General features: G+C 52.2%; 1 protein-coding gene across 2 annotated transcripts in view; it reads right to left on the bottom strand.

Moving 5' to 3' along the window:
- Positions 1-23,607, bottom strand: part of REXO1 (RNA exonuclease 1 homolog) — an 83,368-nt gene that overhangs the window by 36,976 nt on the left and 22,785 nt on the right. Inside the window, exons 3-4 of one of the 2 annotated variants that reach the window (XM_066574496.1) lie at positions 9,538-9,636; positions 7,005-7,188 (exon numbers count right to left, since the gene is read on the bottom strand). In XM_066574496.1, coding sequence (XP_066430593.1) covers positions 7,005-7,188; positions 9,538-9,636 — 283 coding nt within the window. The remainder of the gene's footprint in view (positions 1-7,004; positions 7,189-9,537; positions 9,637-23,607) is intronic. The other variant, XM_066574497.1, reaches the window with a different exon arrangement.

Genomic DNA, 23,607 nt, shown 5'->3' with positions numbered 1-23,607 from the left:
AGCGCCAACGCTCGTGTCAACGGGCCATACTGAGCGAGAAGCCGGCGATCCAGGGGTTCTCTGCACGAGCGCCAACTACCTTAGCGGGGGCAGTCAGTGCTCGTGTCAACGGGCCATACGGAGCGAGAAGCCGGCGATCCAGGGGTTCTCTGCACGAGCGCCAACTACCTTAGCGGGGGCAGTCAGTGCTCGTGTCAATGGGCCATACGGAGCGAGAAGCCAGCGATCAAGGGGTTCTCTGCACGAGCGCCAACTACCTTAGCGGGGTGGTCAGTGCTCGTGTCAATGGGCCATACGGAGCGAGAAGCCAGCGATCCAGGGGTTCTCTGCACGAGTGCCAACTACCTTAGCGGGGCGGTCAGTGCTCGTGTCAACAGGCCATACGGAGCGAGAAGCCGGCGATCCAGGGGTTCTCTGCACGAGCGCCAACTACCTTAGCGGAGCGGTCAGTGCTCGTGCCAACGGGCCATACGGAGCGAGAAGCCGGCGATCCAGGGGTTCTCTGCACGAGCGCCAACTACCTTAGCGGGGCGGTCAGTGCTCGTGTCAGCAGGCCATACGGAGCGAGAAGCCGGCGATCCAGGGGTTCTCTGCACGAGCGCCAACTACCTTAGCGGGGCGGTCAGTGCTCGTGTCAACGGGCCATACTGAGCGAGAAGCCGGCAATCCAGGGGTTCTCTGCACGAGCGCCAACTACCTTAGCGGGGCGGTCAGTGCTCGTATCAACGGGCCATACTGAGCGAGAAGCCGGCGATCCAGGGGTTCTCTGCACGAGCGCCAACTACCTTAGCGGGGCGGTCAGTGCTCGTGTCAACGGGCCATACGGAGCGAGAAGCCGGCGATCCAGGGGTTCTGTGCACGAGCGCCAACTACCTTAGCGGGGCGGTCAGTGCTCGTGTCAACGGGCCATACTAAGCGAGAAGCCGGAGATCCAGGGGTTCTCTGCACGAGCGCCAACTACCTTAGCGGGGTGGTCAGTGCTCGTGTCAACGGGCCATACTAAGCGAGAAGCCGGAGATCCAGGGGTTCTCTGCACGAGCGCCAACTACCTTAGCGGGGTGGTCAGTGCTCGTGTCAACGGGCCATACTAAGCGAGAAGCCGGAGATCCAGGGGTTCTCTGCACGAGCGCCAACTACCTTAGCGGGGTGGTCAGTGCTCGTGTCAACGGGCCATACTAAGCGAGAAGCCGATGATCCAGGGGTTCTCTGCACGAGCGCCAACTACCTTAGCGGGGCGGTCAGTGCTCGTGTCAACGGGCCATATGGAGCGAGAAGCCGGCGATCCAGGGGTTCTCTGCACGAGCGCCAACGCTCGTGTCAACGGGCCATACTGAGCGAGAAGCCGGCGATCCAGGGGTTCTCTGCACGAGCGCCAACTACCTTAGCGGGGCGGTCAGTGCTCGTGTCAATGGGCCATACGGAGCGAGAAGCCAGCGATCAAGGGGTTCTCTGCACGAGCGCCAACTACCTTAGCGGGGTGGTCAGTGCTCGTGTCAATGGGCCATACGGAGCGAGGATCCAGGGGTTCTCTGCACGAGTGCCAACTACCTTAGCGGGGCGGTCAGTGCTCGTGTCAACAGGCCATACGGAGCGAGAAGCCGTCGATCCAGGGGTTCTCTGCACGAGCGCCAACTACCTTAGCGGGGCGGGCAGTGCTCGTGCCAACGGGCCATACGGAGCGAGAAGCCGGCGATCCAGGGGTTCTCTGCACGAGCGCCAACTACCTTAGCGGGGCGGTCAGTGCTCGTGTCAGCAGGCCATACGGAGCGAGAAGCCGGCGATCCAGGGGTTCTTTGCACGAGCGCCAACTACCTTAGCGGGGCGGTCAGTGCTCGTGTCAACGGGCCATACTAAGCGAGAAGCCAGCGATCCAGGGGTTCTCTGCACGAGCGCCAACTACCTTAGCAGGGCGGTCAGTGCTCGTGTCAATGGGCCATACGGAGCGAGAAGCCGGCGATCCAGGGGTTCTCTGCACGAGTGCCAACTACCTTAGCGGGGCGGTCAGTGCTCGTGTCAACGGGCCATACTGAGCGAGAAGCCGGCGATCCAGGGGTTCTCTGCACGAGCGTCAACTACCTTAGCGGGGCGGTCAGTGCTCGTGTCAACGGGCCATACGGAGCGAGAAGCCGGCGATCCAGGGGTTCTCTGCACGAGCGCCAACTACCTTAGCGGGGCGGTCAGTGCTCGTGTCAACGGGCCATACTAAGCGAGAAGCCGGAGATCCAGGGGTTCTCTGCACGAGCGCCAACTACCTTAGCGGGGTGGTCAGTGCTCGTGTCAACGGGCCATACTAAGCGAGAAGCCGGAGATCCAGGGGTTCTCTGCACGAGCGCCAACTACCTTAGCGGGGTGGTCAGTGCTCGTATCAACGGGCCATACTAAGCGAGAAGCCGGAGATCCAGGGGTTCTCTGCACGAGCGCCAACTACCTTAGCGGGGTGGTCAGTGCTCGTGTCAACGGGCCATACTAAGCGAGAAGCCGATGATCCAGGGGTTCTCTGCACGAGCGCCAACTACCTTAGCGGGGCGGTCAGTGCTCGTGTCAACGGGCCATATGGAGCGAGAAGCCGGCGATCCAGGGGTTCTCTGCACGAGCGCCAACGCTCGTGTCAACGGGCCATATGGAGCGAGAAGCCGGCGATCCAGGGGTTCTCTGCACGAGCGCCAACTACCTTAGCGGGGCGGTCAGTGCTCGTGTCAGCAGGCCATACGGAGCGAGAAGCCGGCGATCCAGGGGTTCTCTGCACGAGCGCCAACTACCTTAGCGGGGCGGTCAGTGCTCGTGTCAACGGGCCATACTGAGCGAGAAGCCGGCAATCCAGGGGTTCTCTGCACGAGCGCCAACTACCTTAGCGGGGCGGTCAGTGCTCGTATCAACGGGCCATACTGAGCGAGAAGCCGGAGATCCAGGGGTTCTCTGCACGAGCGCCAACTACCTTAGCGGGGCGGTCAGTGCTCGTGTCAACGGGCCATACGGAGCGAGAAGCCGGCGATCCAGGGGTTCTCTGCACGAGCGCCAACTACCTTAGCGGGGCGGTCAGTGCTCGTGTCAACGGGCCATACGGAGCGAGAAGCCGGCGATCCAGGGGTTCTCTGCACGAGCGCCAACTACCTTAGCGGGGCGGTCAGTGCTCGTGTCAACGGGCCATACTGAGCGAGAAGCCGGCAATCCAGGGGTTCTCTGCACGAGCGCCAACTACCTTAGCGGGGCGGTCAGTGCTCGTATCAACGGGCCATACTGAGCGAGAAGCCGGCGATCCAGGGGTTCTCTGCACGAGCGCCAACTACCTTAGCGGGGCGGTCAGTGCTCGTGTCAATGGGCCATACGGAGCGAGGATCCAGGGGTTCTCTGCACGAGTGCCAACTACCTTAGCGGGGCGGTCAGTGCTCGTGTCAACGGGCCATACTAAGCGAGAAGCCAGCGATCCAGGGGTTCTCTGCACGAGCGGCAACTACCTTAGCGGGGCGGTCAGTGCTCGTGTCAACAGGCCATACTGAGCGAGAAGCCGGCGATCCAGGGGTTCTCTGCACGAGCGTCAACTACCTTAGCGGGGCGGTCAGTGCTCGTGTCAACGGGCCATACTAAGCGAGAAGCCGGAGATCCAGGGGTTCTCTGCACGAGCGCCAACTACCTTAGCGGGGTGGTCAGTGCTCGTGTCAACGGGCCATACTAAGCGAGAAGCCGATGATCCAGGGGTTCTCTGCACGAGCGCCAACTACCTTAGCGGGGCGGTCAGTGCTCGTGTCAACGGGCCATACGGAGCGAGAAGCCGGCGATCCAGGGGTTCTCTGCACGAGCGCCAACGCTCGTGTCAACGGGCCATACTGAGCGAGAAGCCGGCGATCCAGGGGTTCTCTGCACGAGCGCCAACTACCTTAGCGGGGGCAGTCAGTGCTCGTGTCAACGGGCCATACGGAGCGAGAAGCCGGCAATCCAGGGGTTCTCTGCACGAGCGCCAACTACCTTAGCGGGGGCAGTCAGTGCTCGTGTCAATGGGCCATACGGAGCGAGAAGCCAGCGATCAAGGGGTTCTCTGCACGAGCGCCAACTACCTTAGCGGGGTGGTCAGTGCTCGTGTCAATGGGCCATACGGAGCGAGAAGCCAGCGATCCAGGGGTTCTCTGCACAAGTGCCAACTACCTTAGCGGGGCGGTCAGTGCTCGTGCCAACGGGCCATACGGAGCGAGAAGCCGGCGATCCAGGGGTTCTCTGCACGAGCGCCAACGCTCGTGTCAACGGGCCATATGGAGCGAGAAGCCGGCGATCCAGGGGTTCTCTGCACGAGCGCCAACTACCTTAGCGGGGCGGTCAGTGCTCGTGTCAACGGGCCATACGGAGCGAGAAGCCGGCGATCCAGGGGTTCTCTGCACGAGCGCCAACTACCTTAGCGGGGTGGTCAGTGCTCGTGTCAACGGGCCATACTGAGCGAGAAGCCGGCAATCCAGGGGTTCTCTGCACGAGCGCCAACTACCTTAGCAGGGCGGTCAGTGCTCGTATCAACGGGCCATACTGAGCGAGAAGCCGGCGATCCAGGGGTTCTCTGCACGAGCGCCAACTACCTTAGCGGGGCGGTCAGTGCTCGTGTCAATGGGCCATACGGAGCGAGGATCCAGGGGTTCTCTGCACGAGCACCAACTACCTTAGCGGGGCGGTCAGTGCTCGTGTCAACAGGCCATACGGAGCGAGAAGCCGGCGATCCAGGGGTTCTCTGCACGAGCGCCAACTACCTTAGCGGGGCGGTCAGTGCTCGTGTCAACGGGCCATACTAAGCGAGAAGCCGGCGATCCAGGGGTTCTCTGCACGAGCGCCAACTACCTTAGCGGGGCGGTCAGTGCTCGTGTCAACAGGCCATACGGAGCGAGAAGCCGGCGATCCAGGGGTTCTCTGCACGAGCGCCAACTACCTTAGCGGGGCGGGCAGTGCTCGTGCCAACGGGCCATACGGAGCGAGAAGCCGGCGATCCAGGGGTTCTCTGCACGAGCGCCAAATACCCTATCAGGGACGTCTGCGTTTGTGTCAATGGGCCATACTCCTTGCAGGCCCCATGTGTAGGCGACTGATGGTAACAGACCAAGTCCTCCAAGACACCCGCAGGGAATCCCCACGTCTTTACTGACATCACGGGGATTCCCAGCAGGGAGTGCATCACTACATGGGAGCGCTGGGTGAAACGGGCGCCAACCTTTCCACAAAGCTGGACTTCTTTGATAACTGGCAAGTCGTTGGCTTTACCCAAAGTGACTTTCTTGTGCTGAACAATCCCTCTACAGTTGTGGGAGCTGCGGCCTACAAATCTGGATTTAGTATTATAAACCATAGAACGGCGCACTGCGGTCCGCAGACACGGAGAAGAACAGAGCTTTTATAGGAATATGTATGAAAATGGTAATTTAGTGTAAGAACCGCTGGGTATGAACAGACGGAGACGGGGCGGCTATTGGGGGCATTACAAGGCCATCCTGGGCTGGGTGGGCATTGGGTGTTTAGGCGGGCAGGAAATCGCCAAGAACTGCTGGCTTCTCGCTCAGGGCTTTGTGTTCCCATGTACGCACGGAGCGTTTACACATAACCAGAGGTCAGCGAGCCGGCGAAGATCCTTATGGAGGCTGCAACTGAGCGCCAAAACAACAAGCCAAGAGAACGTGCGCGAGGGCTCGCGGTTAGACGTATCGATTATCGCGCACTGGTGTGATGGAGCAACAGTCGTTACACGGAGATGGGAACTCAGGGCCCTTTACACAAGCAGATTCTGGTTTGAACGTGCGAATGACGTCCCCACCGGCTCGTTCACACCCGGCGGCCCGCTCAGACAGGACGATGCATCGCTGTATAAGTGATGAGAGGGACTAACGATTGTGGCCTAAACCAAACGAGCCAACAATGGATTTTATGCCTGCCTAAAGCTAATATTTCTCGTTGCGTTTAGTGAGTGAAGGGATGCGGAGCGGCTGGGGATCGTTTTAGCCCACCCACCTCCATTCATAGTAAACAGGCAGTCATTCCTAGGTGAGCGGCTGCCTGTTCGCTCGCTCAGTCTGCAGCTCATCCGCATACGTTCCCCTCAGATGCAGAGGACACACATGGCTCACAGGAAAAACGGATTCTTCCTCACTTAAGCGGGCTCATCAGAGGCATGGGGAGCAGGTATCAGGGTATTAGCACCATGATACACAGGAGTCTGAGCGAAAGCAGATAGCTCCGACCCCTGTGCAGTGGCCGGCACTAGGAACTGCAGGTGCAGCAATGACTGACTAACGCAACTTCCGATGCTGGCCACTACGCAGGGGGTGGAGCATCACCGGTGATGGCGGGCATCCAGCAGCTGACCCACTATCCTCAGGATAGCTCACCAATAGTTGGTGTAGAAATCCCCTTTAACCCCTTAATAACCAGCTTATCTTAAACCCCAATAGCCAACCAATCCTTGTCTTTTCATCATCACATGACTTATGTTCCCATCAGCATCGCTGCATAAAAGGCTCGGCTTCTGTGAGACTAGTTGTATTCTTTAATGGCATCAGTTTGGGGTAAATATATTGTATGTACAACTTTTTGGGGGGAGGTGGGGCAAAAATAAAAATCCTGCCACTTTTTGGATGCCAGTGTCCAGAGTAAACATGCCAACATTGGGGGGGGGGGGGGGGGGCACGCATGATTACCGCGATTCCTAGTTTACACAATTTTAGGTTTTACCACTTTCCTATAAGCCGATGTCGCTGCATTCCAAGAGACGACACATCGTTATCCCCAGCGGGGCTGTAGAAGGGCTGCTTTTTGTGGGATGAGCTCTAGTTTCATGGAAATACATGACGTTTTGATCACTTTCCAGTCCACTTTTTCTGGAGGAAAGATTAACAAAATCTGCAGTTCTGGCATTCTTCCCCAATTCCTTCTGTGCGATCAGGTTAAGGCCAGAGTTGTGGTTTTTGTTACAGGAGAGTTCTGCCAATAATATACAATTAATGTTACATTTGAGTGTGATAAGCAATGCACTGATAGAGTACCGGGCACGTTGGCCACCCTTCTCCTGGGGTTGGAGCCCTGGGTGATGCCGGACAGGATGGCGGTCTTCTGCTGAGCCAGCAGTTGGGCAGCTTGCTCCTGAGCCTTCTGAATCCTCTGGTAACAGATCTCCTGAGGGGTCGGGCGGCTGTAAGGACGGACAGCGACTTTACTGGGTGGATCCGCCTAAAAAAAACAAACAGAATTATGTACAATATTACCTTTCGAGGTTTAGTAGAGCCTGTAGGACAGTCCTAGGTCAGCCGCTGACTGACAAATCAGCACTAGCCACAGAGGGCCCATTGTCAACCTCACACGGCTGCATGCACAACTGTACACATTTGCACCATAAACGAGATGCTTTTGCTGTACTTTTTAGCCTAAGCAGGGCACGTTCACATGGGGCGCAGGACGACCCCCTGCCGGGATTTAAAAGGCTATTGAGCTCCAGATGTGTCCTTCTCCCTGCCGTTTTGCACTATTTCATGGGGCAGTTTGGGCAAATGCACAAAAAAAAAAAAAAAAGAGCAGATTTGATTTTTTTAGCACGCGCAAGAAACATGCGTGCATAACACGAAAAGCGAGCAAACCCACTGATATTAATGGCTTCCATTCTCATCATGTTACACGTGAATTCATCTCTGTGAAGCCACCCTAGGACAATCAAACCACGTTATCAATGCAGAAATCCAGCCAAATGCAAGGAAAAAAAAGAATATATCTTTTAAAAGTCTCCATGCGCCCATGCGGTACAGAAATGCTTCAACACTTGGAAAGGCAGGGGTGTCCTCGAGACGAGTACCGAGAAGAAGACCCCTCCCCCGGCCCAAGAGATCCGCCAGTGGTCCAATAAAGTATTAAAAACCTTTATTTTCAGGTACACGGTTGGTGCAGCGTGTTTGGACGTCCTAAAACGCCTTTATCAAGCTGCTTTTTTCAAAATCTGTTAGTGCAATTTACAGGCTCCGTTACAGCAAGTGCTGGCCGATATCCCATAGGATACCATATGGACCCTGGATTCCTCCATGCCCGCCCGTATCACATCTTGTATCCATGTAGTACCATGTTTCCACAATAATAAGCCCTACACCATTTTCAGGAAGGGTGGTGGTGGTGGGGCACTTGAAATATAAGCCCTCCCCCAAAAATAAGCCCTAGCTAAACTACATGTAAACACAAAAAAACAATACTCACCTAGCAGCTAGCGTTTGCGTCCCTCGCACTGGGCTCAGTCGCTGCTGCAGGCTTCCGTGTCTTCCGGCATGCCGACAGAGCAGTTCTTCCTGGTCGTAGGGCTTGAATACCCCGCTCCCAGCAAGCCAATGTGCTGATTGGCTGACGTGGTGCTCAATTAGCCAATGAGAGCCGGTGTTCAATTAGCCAATCAATGATGTCATTCAATGAAGGTCTGTGATTGGTTAAATCGAGCGCCGTCTCTCATTGGCTGATGTGGCGCTCGATTAACCAATCGCAGCATTAAGCTTGCTGGAAGCGGGGTATTTAAGCCCCGCCACCAGGAAGAACCGCTCTTTTGGTGTGCCGAAGTAAATGGAAGCCTGCAGCAGCGATGGAGACCAGCACGAGGGACCTGAACTCCGGCTGCTAAGTAATATAAGACACCCCCCGAAAAGAGACTGCGCCTCTTGAGGCAAAAATTAATATAAAGACAGGGTCTTATTTTTGGGGAAACCCGGTAGAGCCTCCATGCCTGCCGTAACGCAGGGATGTTACTGGCAATGAGTGCATATGGTGAATGTCAAGAAGGGTGAAGTTTGACAATTATTAACAAATCTTGAGAGAATCCAGCCATAGGATAGACAGAAGGAGTCTTCAGTGGAGGAGAAGCTTAAAGGGGTTGTCCCGCGCCGAAACGTTTTTTTTTTTTTCCCCATAGCCCCCCCCGTTCGGCGTGAGACAAACCCGATGCAGGGTTTTAAAAAAAAAAAAAAACGGATAGTACTTACCCGAATCCCCGCGCTCCGGTGACTTCTTACTTACCTTGCGAAGATGGCCGCCGGGATCTTCACCCACGGTGGACCGCAGGGCTTCTCCCATGGTGCACCGTGGGCTCTGTGCGGTCCATTGCCGATTCCAGCCTCCTGATTGGCTGGAATCGGCACACATCACGGGGCGGAGCTACGAGGAGCAGCTCTCCGGCACGAGTGGCCCCATTCAGAAGGGAGAAGACCGGACTGCGCAAGCGCATCTAATCGGGCGATTAGACGCTGAAAATTAGACGGAACCATGGAGACGGGGACGCCAGCAACAGAGCAGGTAAGTGAATAACTTCTGTATGGCTCATAATTAATGCACGATGTACATTACAAAGTGCATTAATATGGCCATACAGAAGTGTATAACCCCACTTGCTGCCGCGGGACAACCCCTTTAAGACCCCTGCAGATAAGATGCTACAATGTCCCCAAACCTTAAGGAGGCACTCACATTATTGGCGGTCGTTAAGGAGGCACTCACATTATTGGCGATCGTTAAGGAGGCACTCACATTATTGGCGGTCGTTAAGGAGGCACTCACATTATTGGCGTTGGTTACATGGGAGATCCTCTTCTTCTGACCGGGCAGTAACGGAGCCGAACTCTGCTCGGACTTCTCCTCGTTTTCACTCGTTTTCAGCTAAGAGAAATGCAAAAACATCCAAGAAGGTCTTACAAGGGTTATCAGCTGAACGGCAGACGACAACGGGGCAAAGATGGAAACAATTGTCTGAGTGACGGAAGGAAAAGCTACAACATTTATTTTCATAAAAGCAAATCTGACGTCCTAATAGGGAGTTTTTACAAATCCACTTGGATAATTAAAAATACTTTAAAGAGGTTGTTCAGATATACAACAAGATGGCATCGCCCCACGGCCCACGGCAGCCCATCAGGCCCACCAACGGTATGCCCCTTCTTCCCTCCACGGCTCTCCACGGGCTGCCGTTTTGGTGAATTCCTGGACAACCCCTTCAAGCAGGGTTGTGGAATTAAGGAACCGCTTACAACGTGATTAAAAATACATTTAAAAAAATAATCAAGGGAAAAAAAAAAAAAAATTGAAGAAAAAAAAAAAAGTTCTAACAAAAAGGCGAGTCCAGACATTTACAGTAACATAATAGACGTCACAGTATAAACCTGTAAGGATTAAAGGGGTTGTCCCGCGCTGAAACGGGGGTTTTTTTTTTTTTTTAATAGCCCTCCCCGTTCGGCGCGAGACAAACCCGATGCAGGGGTTTAAAAAAAAACAAACCAGGTAGTGCTTACCCGAATCCCCGCGCTCCGGTGACTTCTTACTTACCTTGCGAAGATGGCCGCCGGGATCTTCACCCTCGGTGGACCGCAGGTCTTCTGTGCGGTCCATTGCCGATTCCAGCCTCCTGATTGGCTGGAATCGGCACATGACAAGGCGGAGCTACGAGGAGCCGCTCTCCGGCACGAGCGGCCCCATTCAGAAGGGAGAAGACCGGGACTGCGCAAGCGCGTCTAATCAGGCGATTAGACGCTGAAAATTAGACGGCACCATGGAGACGAGGACGCTAGCAACGGAGCAGGTAAGTGAATAACTTCTGTATGGCTCATAATTAATGCACAATGTATATTACAAAGTGCATTAATATGGCCATACAGAAGTGTATAGACCCACTTGCTGCCGCGGGACAACCCCTTTAACCCTTTCCAATCCACTGTCTGACTTCTTCCAACAGTCTGATTTAAGCCTGTACAGCTTTGATGTCGAAAGACGTCTGGCAGGGTGTTCTTACTGTATATTACTGGCCGCTCTGTTGTCGGGGGCCTCCAGCATGTCACATACTGCAGTACTAGCTCTAGCCAGCAGATGGTGCCATAGTAAAATGGCAGAAAGAGAAGGCTCCCTAGGAAAGCCTGGATCTAACATTGGATTGCAAAGGGTTAAGCAAGAAACACTAAAGAGATTCTGCTAGCCACATACACTAACAGATGAGCTCCAACCACCTTGAGCCGTGTAACCCCTTCTTATATACTAGGGTTTCATATAGAAGAGGATCGGTAACCAACTGCCTTCGTTGTGCGAGTGACGGGGATCGAGCCAACATCCAGGCCATAACAGTGGCTGTAAGGTAAATATTCCATAAGGAGACCAAGGAAACCTACTGCAGGAGAGGGAGATACTGCTCTCCCCATTATAGCGGACAGAAATAGCCATTATCTCCGGGTGAGAGGAGTCATGGATGAGTAATAGAGCGTTATGAAGTGCTAGGACATGCCTTCAGTACAAGACGTGTTACTGGGGACACGGCTCATCATAGGGAGGACTCATGCGGCACACATATTGGGAGTGGAGGGAGAGAGGCACAGACACAAAAACCTACTAAAGCTAATGGGGAGCGCTTTTTATTCCCATCTACACTGCTCAGTACTTCTCTACTGCCCTACATGATATATTTCTGCCAGTTACAGATTGTTATTAGGGAGAAGAATCAGCAGTTTTCTTCTTGTGCACAGAAGACAGTCTAACAGCTAGATTCCTGACAGTAGCTCAGAGAAGACTGAAAAATCAGAGATACAGCCTGCAGAGGGGGAAAATTCAGGATACAGGTCACAAAGGCCAAAAGTGTACAACAACATATACACAAGGCAGCTCACTCTGCAAAGTCAGGTACCTGCAGAATTATGTAACTCCTTTAGGGCCATCCTTAGGCTGGGTTTACACGGGGCGTATTCCCGTCGGAAATCTCGCAGTTTGGCCGCAGCAAAAACCGCGAGATTCCCACCAGGAGAACTGCCGCGGTTTAAGCCGCGGCGGCTTTGAAGCGGCCCGGCCGCATGCTTTTCCGTTGCGGCCGGCGCTCCCATAGAGGAGAGCGCGGCCGTAACATAAATAAATAAAAAAAAGAAAATAAACAGACCTGCTGCTTCTTTTGAAATCACGGCTGCAGCCGCGGTTTCGTCCGGATTTACCGCAGCGGATTAGCTCATCCACAAGGCTGGCTAATCCCAAGATTAGCGGCCGCGGGCGGATCTGCTGCGTCAAAACCGCAGCAAATCCGCCCTGTGTGAACCCAGCCTTAAGAGTATTGCTAGCTCAGCCAATACCAGTTTGCATATATAGTGGGAACTGGTGGCCATATATGTAATATATTACACAGCTTCTGTACCCATAGAAAGCAGGTAGGAGCTCCAAATAGGGCGTAGCACAGCAGACCGCGCTCCCAGCACTTCAGTTGTGGAACCAACATTCTATACTTTACTACGTTATTTACACAACTCCCATTCCCCTTCATTGGGGTAACAGAAGCCAATGGCAGGCCCAGTTCTGGAGATAAAAGGAGTTCCCAAAAGGTGGTGCTCATGCCTATCACACATTTATGACATCTCCACAGGATTATAATGGGGGCCTTTGTTGGATCAGACCCATTGATGTGACTTTGTATACACCCATCCGGCTATACATGGCATTAAGCTGTGCTGTCGGCACCTTTCGGTTATCTCCACAGGATATGCCATAAATCTCTGAGATGAGAATACCCCTTTAAAAAAGACCAAATTTTTACTTTTCATTATTGCATTCCAAAAGCCATTTTCTGGTAAATTGCTTTTTATTAACAAATTTAACAGATCAGAGCTACAAGAGGACAGAGCCCATCGCCCGAATACTGGACCCCAATATACAATGTAACACATCAGAGCTGCAAGAGGACAGAGCCCATCGCCGAGTACTGGACCCCAATATACAATGTAACATCAGAGCTACAAGAGGACAGAGCCCATCGCCGAGTACTGGACCCCAATATACAATGTAACATCAGAGCTACAAGAGGACAGAGCCCATCGCCGAGTACTGGACCACAATATACAATGTAACACATCAGAGCTGCAAGAGGACAGAGCCCATCGCCGAGTACTGGACCCCAATATACAATGTAACACATCAGAGCTACAAGAGGACAGAGCCCATCGCCGAGTACTGGACCCCAATATACAATGTAACACATCAGAGCTGCAAGAGGACAGAGCCCATCGCCGGGTACTGGACCCCAATATACAATGTAACACATCAGAGCTGCAAGAGGACAGAGCCCATCGCCGAGTACTGGACCACAATATACAATGTAACACATCAGAGCCGCAAGAGGACAGAGCCCATCGCCGAGTACTGGACCACAATATACAATGTAACATATCAGAGCTGCAAGAGGACAGAGCCCATCGCCGAGTACTGGACCACAATATACAATGTAACATCAGAGCTGTAAGAGAACAGAGCCCATCGCCGAGTACTGGACCCCAATATACAATGTAACACATCAGAGCTGCAAGAGGACAGAGCCCATCGCCGAGTACTGGACCACAATATACAATGTAACACATCAGAGCTGCAAGAGGACAGAGCCCATCGCCGGGTACTGGACCACAATATACAATGTAACATCAGAGCTGCAAGAGGACAGAGCCCATCGCCGAGTACTGGACCCCAATATACAATGTAACACATCAGAGCTGCAAGAGGACAGAGCCCATCGCCGAGTACTGGACCACAATGTAACACATCAGAGCTGCAAGAGGACAGAGCCCATCGCCGAGTACTGGACCCCAATATACAATGTAACATATCAGAGCTGCAAGAGGACAGAGCCCATCGCCGAGTACTGGACCCCAATATACAATGTAACACATCAGAGCTGCAAGAGGACAGAGCCCATCGCCGAGTACTGGACCACAATATACAATGTAACACATCAGAGCCGCAAGAGGACAGAGCCCATCGCCGAGTACTGGACCACAATATACAATGTAACACATCAGAGCTGCAAGAGGACAGAGCCCATCGCCGAGTACTGGACCACAATATAAAATGTAACATCAGAGCTGCAGGAGGACAGAGCCCATCGCCGAGTACTGGACCACAATATACTATGTAACAGAGCTGCAAGAGGACAGAGCCCATCGCCGAGTACTGGACCCCAATATACAATGTAACATCAGAGCTGCAAGAGGACAGAGCCCATCGCCCGTATACTGGACCCCAATATACAATGTAACAGATCAGAGCTGCAAGAGGACAGAGCCCATCGCCGAGTACTGGACCCCAATATACAATGTAACATCAGAGCTGCAAGAGGACAGAGCCCATCGCCCGTATACTGGACCCCAATATACAATGTAACACATCAGAGCTGCAAGAGGACAGAGCCCATCGCCGAGTACTGGACCCCAATATACAATGTAACATCAGAGCTGCAAGAGGACAGAGCCCATCGCCGAGTACTGGACCCCAATATACAATGTAACATCAGAGCTGCAAGAGGACAGAGCCCATCGCCGAGTACTGGACCACAATATACAATGTAACACATCAGAGCTACAAGAGGACAGAGCCCATCGCCGAGTACTGGACCACAATATACAATGTAACACATCAGAGCTGCAAGAGGACAGAGCCCATCGCCGAGTACTGGACCACAATATACAATGTAACAGATCAGAGCTGCAAGAGGACAGAGCCCATCGCCGAGTACTGGACCACGATAAACAATGTAACAGATCAGAGCTGCAAGAGGACAGAGCCCATCGCCGAGTACTGGACCCCAATATACAATGTAACATCAGAGCTGCAAGAGGACAGAGCCCATCGCCGAGTACTGGACCACAATATACAATGTAACAGAGCTGCAAGAGGACAGAGCCCATCGCCGAGTACTGGACCACAATATACAATGTAACAGATCAGAGCTACAAGAGGACAGAGCCCATCGCCGAGTACTGGACCACAATGTAACACATCAGAGCTGCAAGAGGACAGAGCCCATCGCCGAGTACTGGACCACAATATACAATGTAACATCAGAGCTGCAGGAGGACAGAGCCCATCGCCGAGTACTGGACCACAATATACAATGTAACAGATCAGAGCTGTAAGAGGACAGAGCCCATCGCCGAGTACTGGACCACAATATACAATGTAACAGAGCTGCAAGAGGACAGAGCCCATCGCCGAGTACTGGACCCCAATATACAATGTAACATCAGAGCTACAAGAGGACAGAGCCCATCGCCGAGTACTGGACCACAATATACAATGTAACACATCAGAGCTGCAAGAGGACAGAGCCCATCGCCGAGTACTGGACCCCAATATACAATGTAACAGATCAGAGCTGCAAGAGGACAGAGCCCATCGCCGAGTACTGGACCACAATATACAATGTAACACATCAGAGCTACAAGAGGACAGAGCCCATCGCCGAGTACTGGACCACAATATACAATGTAACAGAGCCGCAAGAGGACAGAGCCCATCGCCGAGTACTGGACCCCAATATACAATGTAACACATCAGAGCTACAAGAGGACAGAGCCCATCGCCGAGTACTGGACCACAATATACAATGTAACATCAGAGCTACAAGAGGCCAGAGCCCATCGCCGAGTACTGGACCCCAATAACCAATGTAACAGATCAGAGCTGCAAGAGGACAGAGCCCATCGCCGAGTACTGGACCACAATATACAATGTAACACATCAGAGCTGCAAGAGGACAGAGCCCATCGCCGAGTACTGGACCACAATATACAATGTAACACATCAGAGCTGCAAGAGGACAGAGCCCATCGCCGAGTACTGGACCCCAATAACCAATGTAACAGATCAGAGCTGCAAGAGGACAGAGCCCATCGCCGAGTACTGGACCACAATATACAATGTAACACATCAGAGCTGCAAGAGGACAGAGCCCATCGCCGAGTACTGGACCCCAATAACCAATGTAACAGATCAGAGCTGCAAGAGGACAGAGCCCATCGCCGAGTACTGGACCCCAATATACAATGTAACACATCAGAGCTGTAAGAGGACAGAGCCCATCGCCGAGTACTGGACCACAATATACAATGTAACATCAGAGCTGCAAGAGGACAGAGCCCATCGCCGGGTACTGGACCACAATATACAATGTAACACATCAGAGCTGCAAGAGGACAGAGCCCATCGCCGAGTACTGGACCACAATATACAATGTAACATCAGAGCTACAAGAGGACAGAGCCCATCGCCGAGTACTGGACCCCAATATACAATGTAACACATCAGAGCTGCAGGAGGACAGAGCCCATCGCCGAGTACTGGACCACAATATACAATGTAACATCAGAGCCGCAAGAGGACAGAGCCCATCGCCGAGTACTGGACCACAATATACAATGTAACACATCAGAGCTGCAAGAGGACAGAGCCCATCGCCGAGTACTGGACCACAATATACAATGTAACATCAGAGCTACAAGAGGACAGAGCCCATCGCCGAGTACTGGACCCCAATATACAATGTAACACATCAGAGCTGCAGGAGGACAGAGCCCATCGCCGAGTACTGGACCACAATATACAATGTAACATCAGAGCTGCAAGAGGACAGAGCCCATCGCCGAGTACTGGACCACAATATACAATGTAACACATCAGAGCTGCAAGAGGACAGAGCCCATCGCCGAGTACTGGACCACAATATACAATGTAACATCAGAGCTACAAGAGGACAGAGCCCATCGCCGAGTACTGGACCCCAATATACAATGTAACACATCAGAGCTGCAGGAGGACAGAGCCCATCGCCGAGTACTGGACCACAATATACAATGTAACATCAGAGCCGCAAGAGGACAGAGCCCATCGCCGAGTACTGGACCACAATATACAATGTAACACATCAGAGCTGCAAGAGGACAGAGCCCATCGCCGAGTACTGGACCACAATATACAATGTAACATCAGAGCCGCAAGAGGACAGAGCCCATCGCCGAGTACTGGACCCCAATATACAATGTAACACAGAGCTGCAAGAGGACAGAGCCCATCGCCGAGTACTGGAACACAATATACAATGTAACACATCAGAGCTACAAGAGGACAGAGCCCATCGCCGAGTACTGGACCACAATATACAATGTAACACATCAGAGCTACAAGAGGCCAGAGCCCATCGCCGAGTACTGGACCACAATATACAATGTAACAGAGCTGCAAGAGGACAGAGCCCATCGCTGAGTACTGGACCACAATATACAATGTAACAGATCAGAGCTGCAAGAGGACAGAGCCCATCGCCGAGTACTGGGCCACAATGTAACACATCAGAGCTGCAAGAGGACAGAGCCCATCGCCGAGTAATGGACCACAATATACAATGTAACAGATCAGAGCTGGCAGAGGACAGAGCCCATCGCCGAGTACTGGACCACAATATACAATGTAACAGATCAGAGCTGCAAGAGGACAGAGCCCATCGCCGGGTACTGGACCACAATATACAATGTAACACATCAGAGCCGCAAGAGGACAGAGCCCATCGCCGAGTACTGGACCCCAATATAAAATGTAACACATCAGAGCTGCAAGAGGACAGAGCCCATCGCCGAGTACTGGACCACAATATACAATGTAACACATCAGAGCTACAAGAGGACAGAGCCCATCGCCGAGTACTGGACCACAATATACAATGTAACAGATCGGAGCTGCAAGAGGACAGAGCCCATCGCCGAGTACTGGACCCCAATATACAATGTAACAGATCAGAGCCGCAAGAGGACAGAGCCCATCGCCGAGTACTGGACCCCAATATACAATGTAACATCAGAGCTGCAAGAGGACAGAGCCCATCGCCGAGTACTGGACCACAATATACAATGTAACATCAGAGCTACAAGAGGACAGAGCCCATCGCCGAGTACTGGACCCCAATATACAATGTAACAGATCAGAGCCGCAAGAGGACAGAGCCCATCGCCGAGTACTGGACCCCAATATACAATGTAACATCAGAGCTGCAAGAGGACAGAGCCCATCGCCGAGTACTGGACCACAATATACAATGTAACAGATCCACGCTGCAAGAGGACAGGGCCCATCGCCGAGTACTGGACCACAATATACAATGTAACATCAGAGCCGCAAGAGGACAGAGCCCATCGCCGAGTACTGGACCACAATATACAATGTAACATCAGAGCCGCAAGAGGACAGAGCCCATCGCCGAGTACTGGACCACAATATACAATGTAACAGATCAGAGCTGCAAGAGGACAGAGCCCATCGCCGAGTACTGGACCCCAATATACAATGTAACATCAGAGCTGCAAGAGGACAGAGCCCATCGCCGAGTACTGGACCACAATATACAATGTAACACATCAGAGCTGCAAGAGGACAGAGCCCATCGCCGGGTACTGGACCCCAATATACAATGTAACATCAGAGCTACAAGAGGACAGAGCCCATTGCCGAGTACTGGACCACAATATAAAATGTAACATCAGAGCTGTAAGAGGACAGAGCCCATCGCCGAGTACTGGACCACAATATAAAATGTAACACATCAGAGCTGCAAGAGGACAGAGCCCATCGCCGAGTACTGGACCCCAATATACAATGTAACAGATCAGAGCTGCAAGAGGACAGAGCCCACCGCCGAGTACTGGACCCCAATATACAATGTAACAGATCAGAGCTACAAGAGGACAGAGCCCATCGCCGAGTACTGGACCACAATATACAATGTAACACATCAGAGCTACAAGAGGACAGAGCCCATCGCCGAGTACTGGACCACAATATACAATGTAACACATCAGAGCTACAAGAGGACAGAGCCCATCGCCGAGTACTGGACCCCAATATAAAATGTAACACATCAGAGCTGCAAGAGGACAGAGCCCATCGCCGAGTACTGGACCACAATATACAATGTAACACATCAGAGCTACAAGAGGACAGAGCCCATCGCCGAGTACTGGACCACAATATACAATGTAACAGATCGGAGCTGCAAGAGGACAGAGCCCATCGCCGAGTACTGGACCCCAATATACAATGTAACAGATCAGAGCCGCAAGAGGACAGAGCCCATCGCCGAGTACTGGACCCCAATATACAATGTAACATCAGAGCTGCAAGAGGACAGAGCCCATCGCCGAGTACTGGACCACAATATACAATGTAACATCAGAGCTACAAGAGGACAGAGCCCATCGCCGAGTACTGGACCCCAATATACAATGTAACAGATCAGAGCCGCAAGAGGACAGAGCCCATCGCCGAGTACTGGACCCCAATATACAATGTAACATCAGAGCTGCAAGAGGACAGAGCCCATCGCCGAGTACTGGACCACAATATACAATGTAACAGATCCACGCTGCAAGAGGACAGGGCCCATCGCCGAGTACTGGACCACAATATACAATGTAACATCAGAGCCGCAAGAGGACAGAGCCCATCGCCGAGTACTGGACCACAATATACAATGTAACATCAGAGCCGCAAGAGGACAGAGCCCATCGCCGAGTACTGGACCACAATATACAATGTAACAGATCAGAGCTGCAAGAGGACAGAGCCCATCGCCGAGTACTGGACCCCAATATACAATGTAACATCAGAGCTGCAAGAGGACAGAGCCCATCGCCGAGTACTGGACCACAATATACAATGTAACACATCAGAGCTGCAAGAGGACAGAGCCCATCGCCGGGTACTGGACCCCAATATACAATGTAACATCAGAGCTACAAGAGGACAGAGCCCATTGCCGAGTACTGGACCCCAATATACAATGTAACACATCAGAGCTGCAAGAGGACAGAGCCCATCGCCGAGTACTGGACCACAATATAAAATGTAACACATCAGAGCTGCAAGAGGACAGAGCCCATCGCCGAGTACTGGACCCCAATATACAATGTAACAGATCAGAGCTGCAAGAGGACAGAGCCCACCGCCGAGTACTGGACCCCAATATACAATGTAACAGATCAGAGCTACAAGAGGACAGAGCCCATCGCCGAGTACTGGACCACAATATACAATGTAACACATCAGAGCTACAAGAGGACAGAGCCCATCGCCGAGTACTGGACCACAATATACAATGTAACACATCAGAGCTACAAGAGGACAGAGCCCATCGCCGAGTACTGGACCCCAATATACAATGTAACACATCAGAGCTGCAAGAGGACAGAGCCCATCGCCGAGTACTGGACCACAATATACAATGTAACATCAGAGCTGCAAGAGAACAGAGCCCATCGCCGAGTACTGGACCACAATATACAATGTAACACATCAGAGCTGTAAGAGGACAGAGCCCATCGCCGAGTACTGGACCCCAATATAAAATGTAACATCAGAGCTGCAAGAGGACAGAGCCCATCGCCGAGTACTGGACCACAATATACAATGTAACACATCAGAGCTGCAAGAGGACAGAGCCCATCGCCGAGTACTGGACCCCAATATACAATGTAACACATCAGAGCTGCAAGAGGACAGAGCCCATCGCCGAGTACTGGACCCCAATATACAATGTAACAGATCAGAGCTGCAAGAGGACAGAGCCCACCGCCGAGTACTGGACCCCAATATACAATGTAACAGATCAGAGCTACAAGAGGACAGAGCCCATCGCCGAGTACTGGACCACAATATACAATGTAACACATCAGAGCTACAAGAGGACAGAGCCCATCGCCGAGTACTGGACCCCAATATAAAATGTAACATCAGAGCTGCAAGAGGACAGAGCCCATCGCCGAGTACTGGACCACAATATACAATGTAACATAGGGCTGCAAGAGGACAGAGCCCATCGCCGAGTACTGGACCCCAATATACAATGTAACACATCAGAGCTGCAAGAGGACAGAGCCCATCGCCGAGTACTGGACCACAATATACAATGTAACACATCAGAGCTACAAGAGGACAGAGCCCATCGCCGAGTACTGGACCACAATATACAATGTAACACATCAGAGCTGCAAGAGGACAGAGCCCATCGCCGAGTACTGGACCACAATATACAATGTAACACATCAGAGCTGTAAGAGGACAGAGCCCATCGCCGAGTACTGGACCACAATATACAATGTAACACATCAGAGCTGTAAGAGGACAGAGCCCATCGCCGAGTACTGGACCACAATATACAATGTAACATCAGAGCTGCAAGAGGACAGAGCCCATCGCCGAGTACTGGACCACAATATACAATGTAACATCAGAGCTACAAGAGGCCAGAGCCCATCGCCGAGTACTGGACCACAATATACAATGTAACAGATCAGAGCCGCAAGAGGACAGAGCCCATCGCCGAGTACTGGACCCCAATATAAAATGTAACATCAGAGCTGCAAGAGGACAGAGCCCATCGCCGAGTACTGGACCCCAATATAAAATGTAACAGATCAGAGCTGCAAGAGGACAGAGCCCATCGCCGAGTACTGGACCACAATATACAATGTAACAGATCAGAGCTGCAAGAGGACAGAGCCCATCGCCGAGTACTGGACCACAATATACAATGTAACATCAGAGCTGCAAGAGGACAGAGCCCATCGCCGAGTACTGGACCACAATATACAATGTAACACATCAGAGCCGCAAGAGGACAGAGCCCATCGCCGAGTACTGGACCCCAATATACAATGTAACACATCAGAGCTGCAAGAGGACAGAGCCCATCGCCGAGTACTGGACCACAATATACAATGTAACAGAGCTGCAAGAGGACAGAGCCCATCGCCGAGTACTGGACCCCAATATAAAATGTAACATCAGAGCTGCAAGAGGACAGAGCCCATCGCCGAGTACTGGACCCCAATATACAATGTAACACATCAGAGCTGCAAGAGGACAGAGCCCATCGCCGAGTACTGGACCACAATATACAATGTAACATCAGAGCTGCAGGAGGACAGAGCCCATCGCCGAGTACTGGACCACAATATACAATGTAACACATCAGAGCTACAAGAGGACAGAGCCCATCGCCGAGTACTGGACCACAATATAAAATGTAACACATCAGAGCTGACAGAGGACAGAGCCCATCGCCGAGTACTGGACCACAATATACAATGTAACATCAGAGCTGCAAGAGGACAGAGCCCATCGCCGAGTACTGGACCACAATATACAATGTAACAGATCAGAGCTGCAAGAGGACAGAGCCCATCGCCGAGTACTGGACCACAATATACAATGTAACACATCAGAGCTACAAGAGGACAGAGCCCATTGCCGAGTACTGGACCCCAATATACAATGTAACACATCAGAGCTGCAAGAGGACAGAGCCCATCGCCGAGTACTGGACCCCAATATACAATGTAACACATCAGAGCTGCAAGAGGACAGAGCCCATCGCCGGGTACTGGACCACAATATACAATGTAACATCAGAGCTGCAGGAGGACAGAGCCCATCGCCGAGTACTGGACCACAATATACAATGTAACATCAGAGCCGCAAGAGGACAGAGCCCATCGCCGAGTACTGGACCACAATATACAATGTAACATCAGAGCTGCAAGAGGACAGAGCCCATCGCCGAGTACTGGACCACAATATACAATGTAACAGATCAGAGCTGCAGGAGGACAGAGCCCATCGCCGAGTACTGGACCACAATATACAATGTAACACATCAGAGCTGCAAGAGGACAGAGCCCATCGCCGGGTACTGGACCACAATATACAATGTAACATCAGAGCTAGAAGAGGACAGAGCCCATCGCCGAGTACTGGACCACAATATACAATGTAACATCAGAGCTGCAAGAGAACAGAGCCCATCGCCGAGTACTGGACCACAATATACAATGTAACATCAGAGCTACAAGAGGACAGAGCCCATCGCCGAGTACTGGACCCCAATATACAATGTAACAGATCAGAGCTGCAAGAGGACAGAGCCCATCGCCGAGTACTGGACCCCAATATACAATGTAACAGATCAGAGCTGCAAGAGGACAGAGCCCATCGCCGAGTACTGGACCCCAATATACAATGTAACACATCAGAACTGCAAAAGGACAGAGCCCATCGCCGAGTACTGGACCACAATATACAATGTAACATCAGAGCTACAAGAGGACAGAGCCCATTGCCGAGTACTGGACCACAATATACAATGTAACAGATCAGAGCTGCAAGAGGACAGAGCCCATCGCCGAGTACTGGACCACAATATACAATGTAACAGATCAGAGCTGCAAGAGGACAGAGCCCATCGCCGGGTACTGGACCCCAATATACAATGTAACACATCAGAGCTGCAAGAGGACAGAGCCCATCGCCGAGTACTGGACCCCAATATACAATGTAACACATCAGAACTGCAAAAGGACAGAGCCCATCGCCGAGCACTGGACCACAATATACAATGTAACAGATCAGAGCTGTAAGAGGACAGAGCCCATCGCCGAGTACTGGACCACAATATACAATGTAACATCAGAGCCGCAAGAGGACAGAGCCCATCGCCGAGTACTGGACCACAATATACAATGTAACAGATCAGAGCCGCAAGAGGACAGAGCCCATCGCCGAGTACTGGACCCCAATATACAATGTAACAGATCAGAGCTGCAAGAGGACAGAGCCCATCGCCGAGTACTGGACCACAATATACAATGTAACATCAGAACTACAAGAGGACAGAGCCCATCGCCGAGTACTGGACCACAATATACAATGTAACAGATCAGGGCTGCAAGAGGACAGAGCCCATCGCCGAGTACTGGACCACAATATAAAATGTAACACATCAGAGCTGCAAGAGGACAGAGC

This window comes from Eleutherodactylus coqui, chromosome 7, assembly GCF_035609145.1.
Source record: "Eleutherodactylus coqui strain aEleCoq1 chromosome 7, aEleCoq1.hap1, whole genome shotgun sequence".
NCBI lineage: Eukaryota > Metazoa > Chordata > Amphibia > Anura > Eleutherodactylidae > Eleutherodactylus > Eleutherodactylus coqui.
Note: the sequence above shows the minus strand (reverse complement) of the source record. Positions and strands in the feature narration are given on the sequence as shown.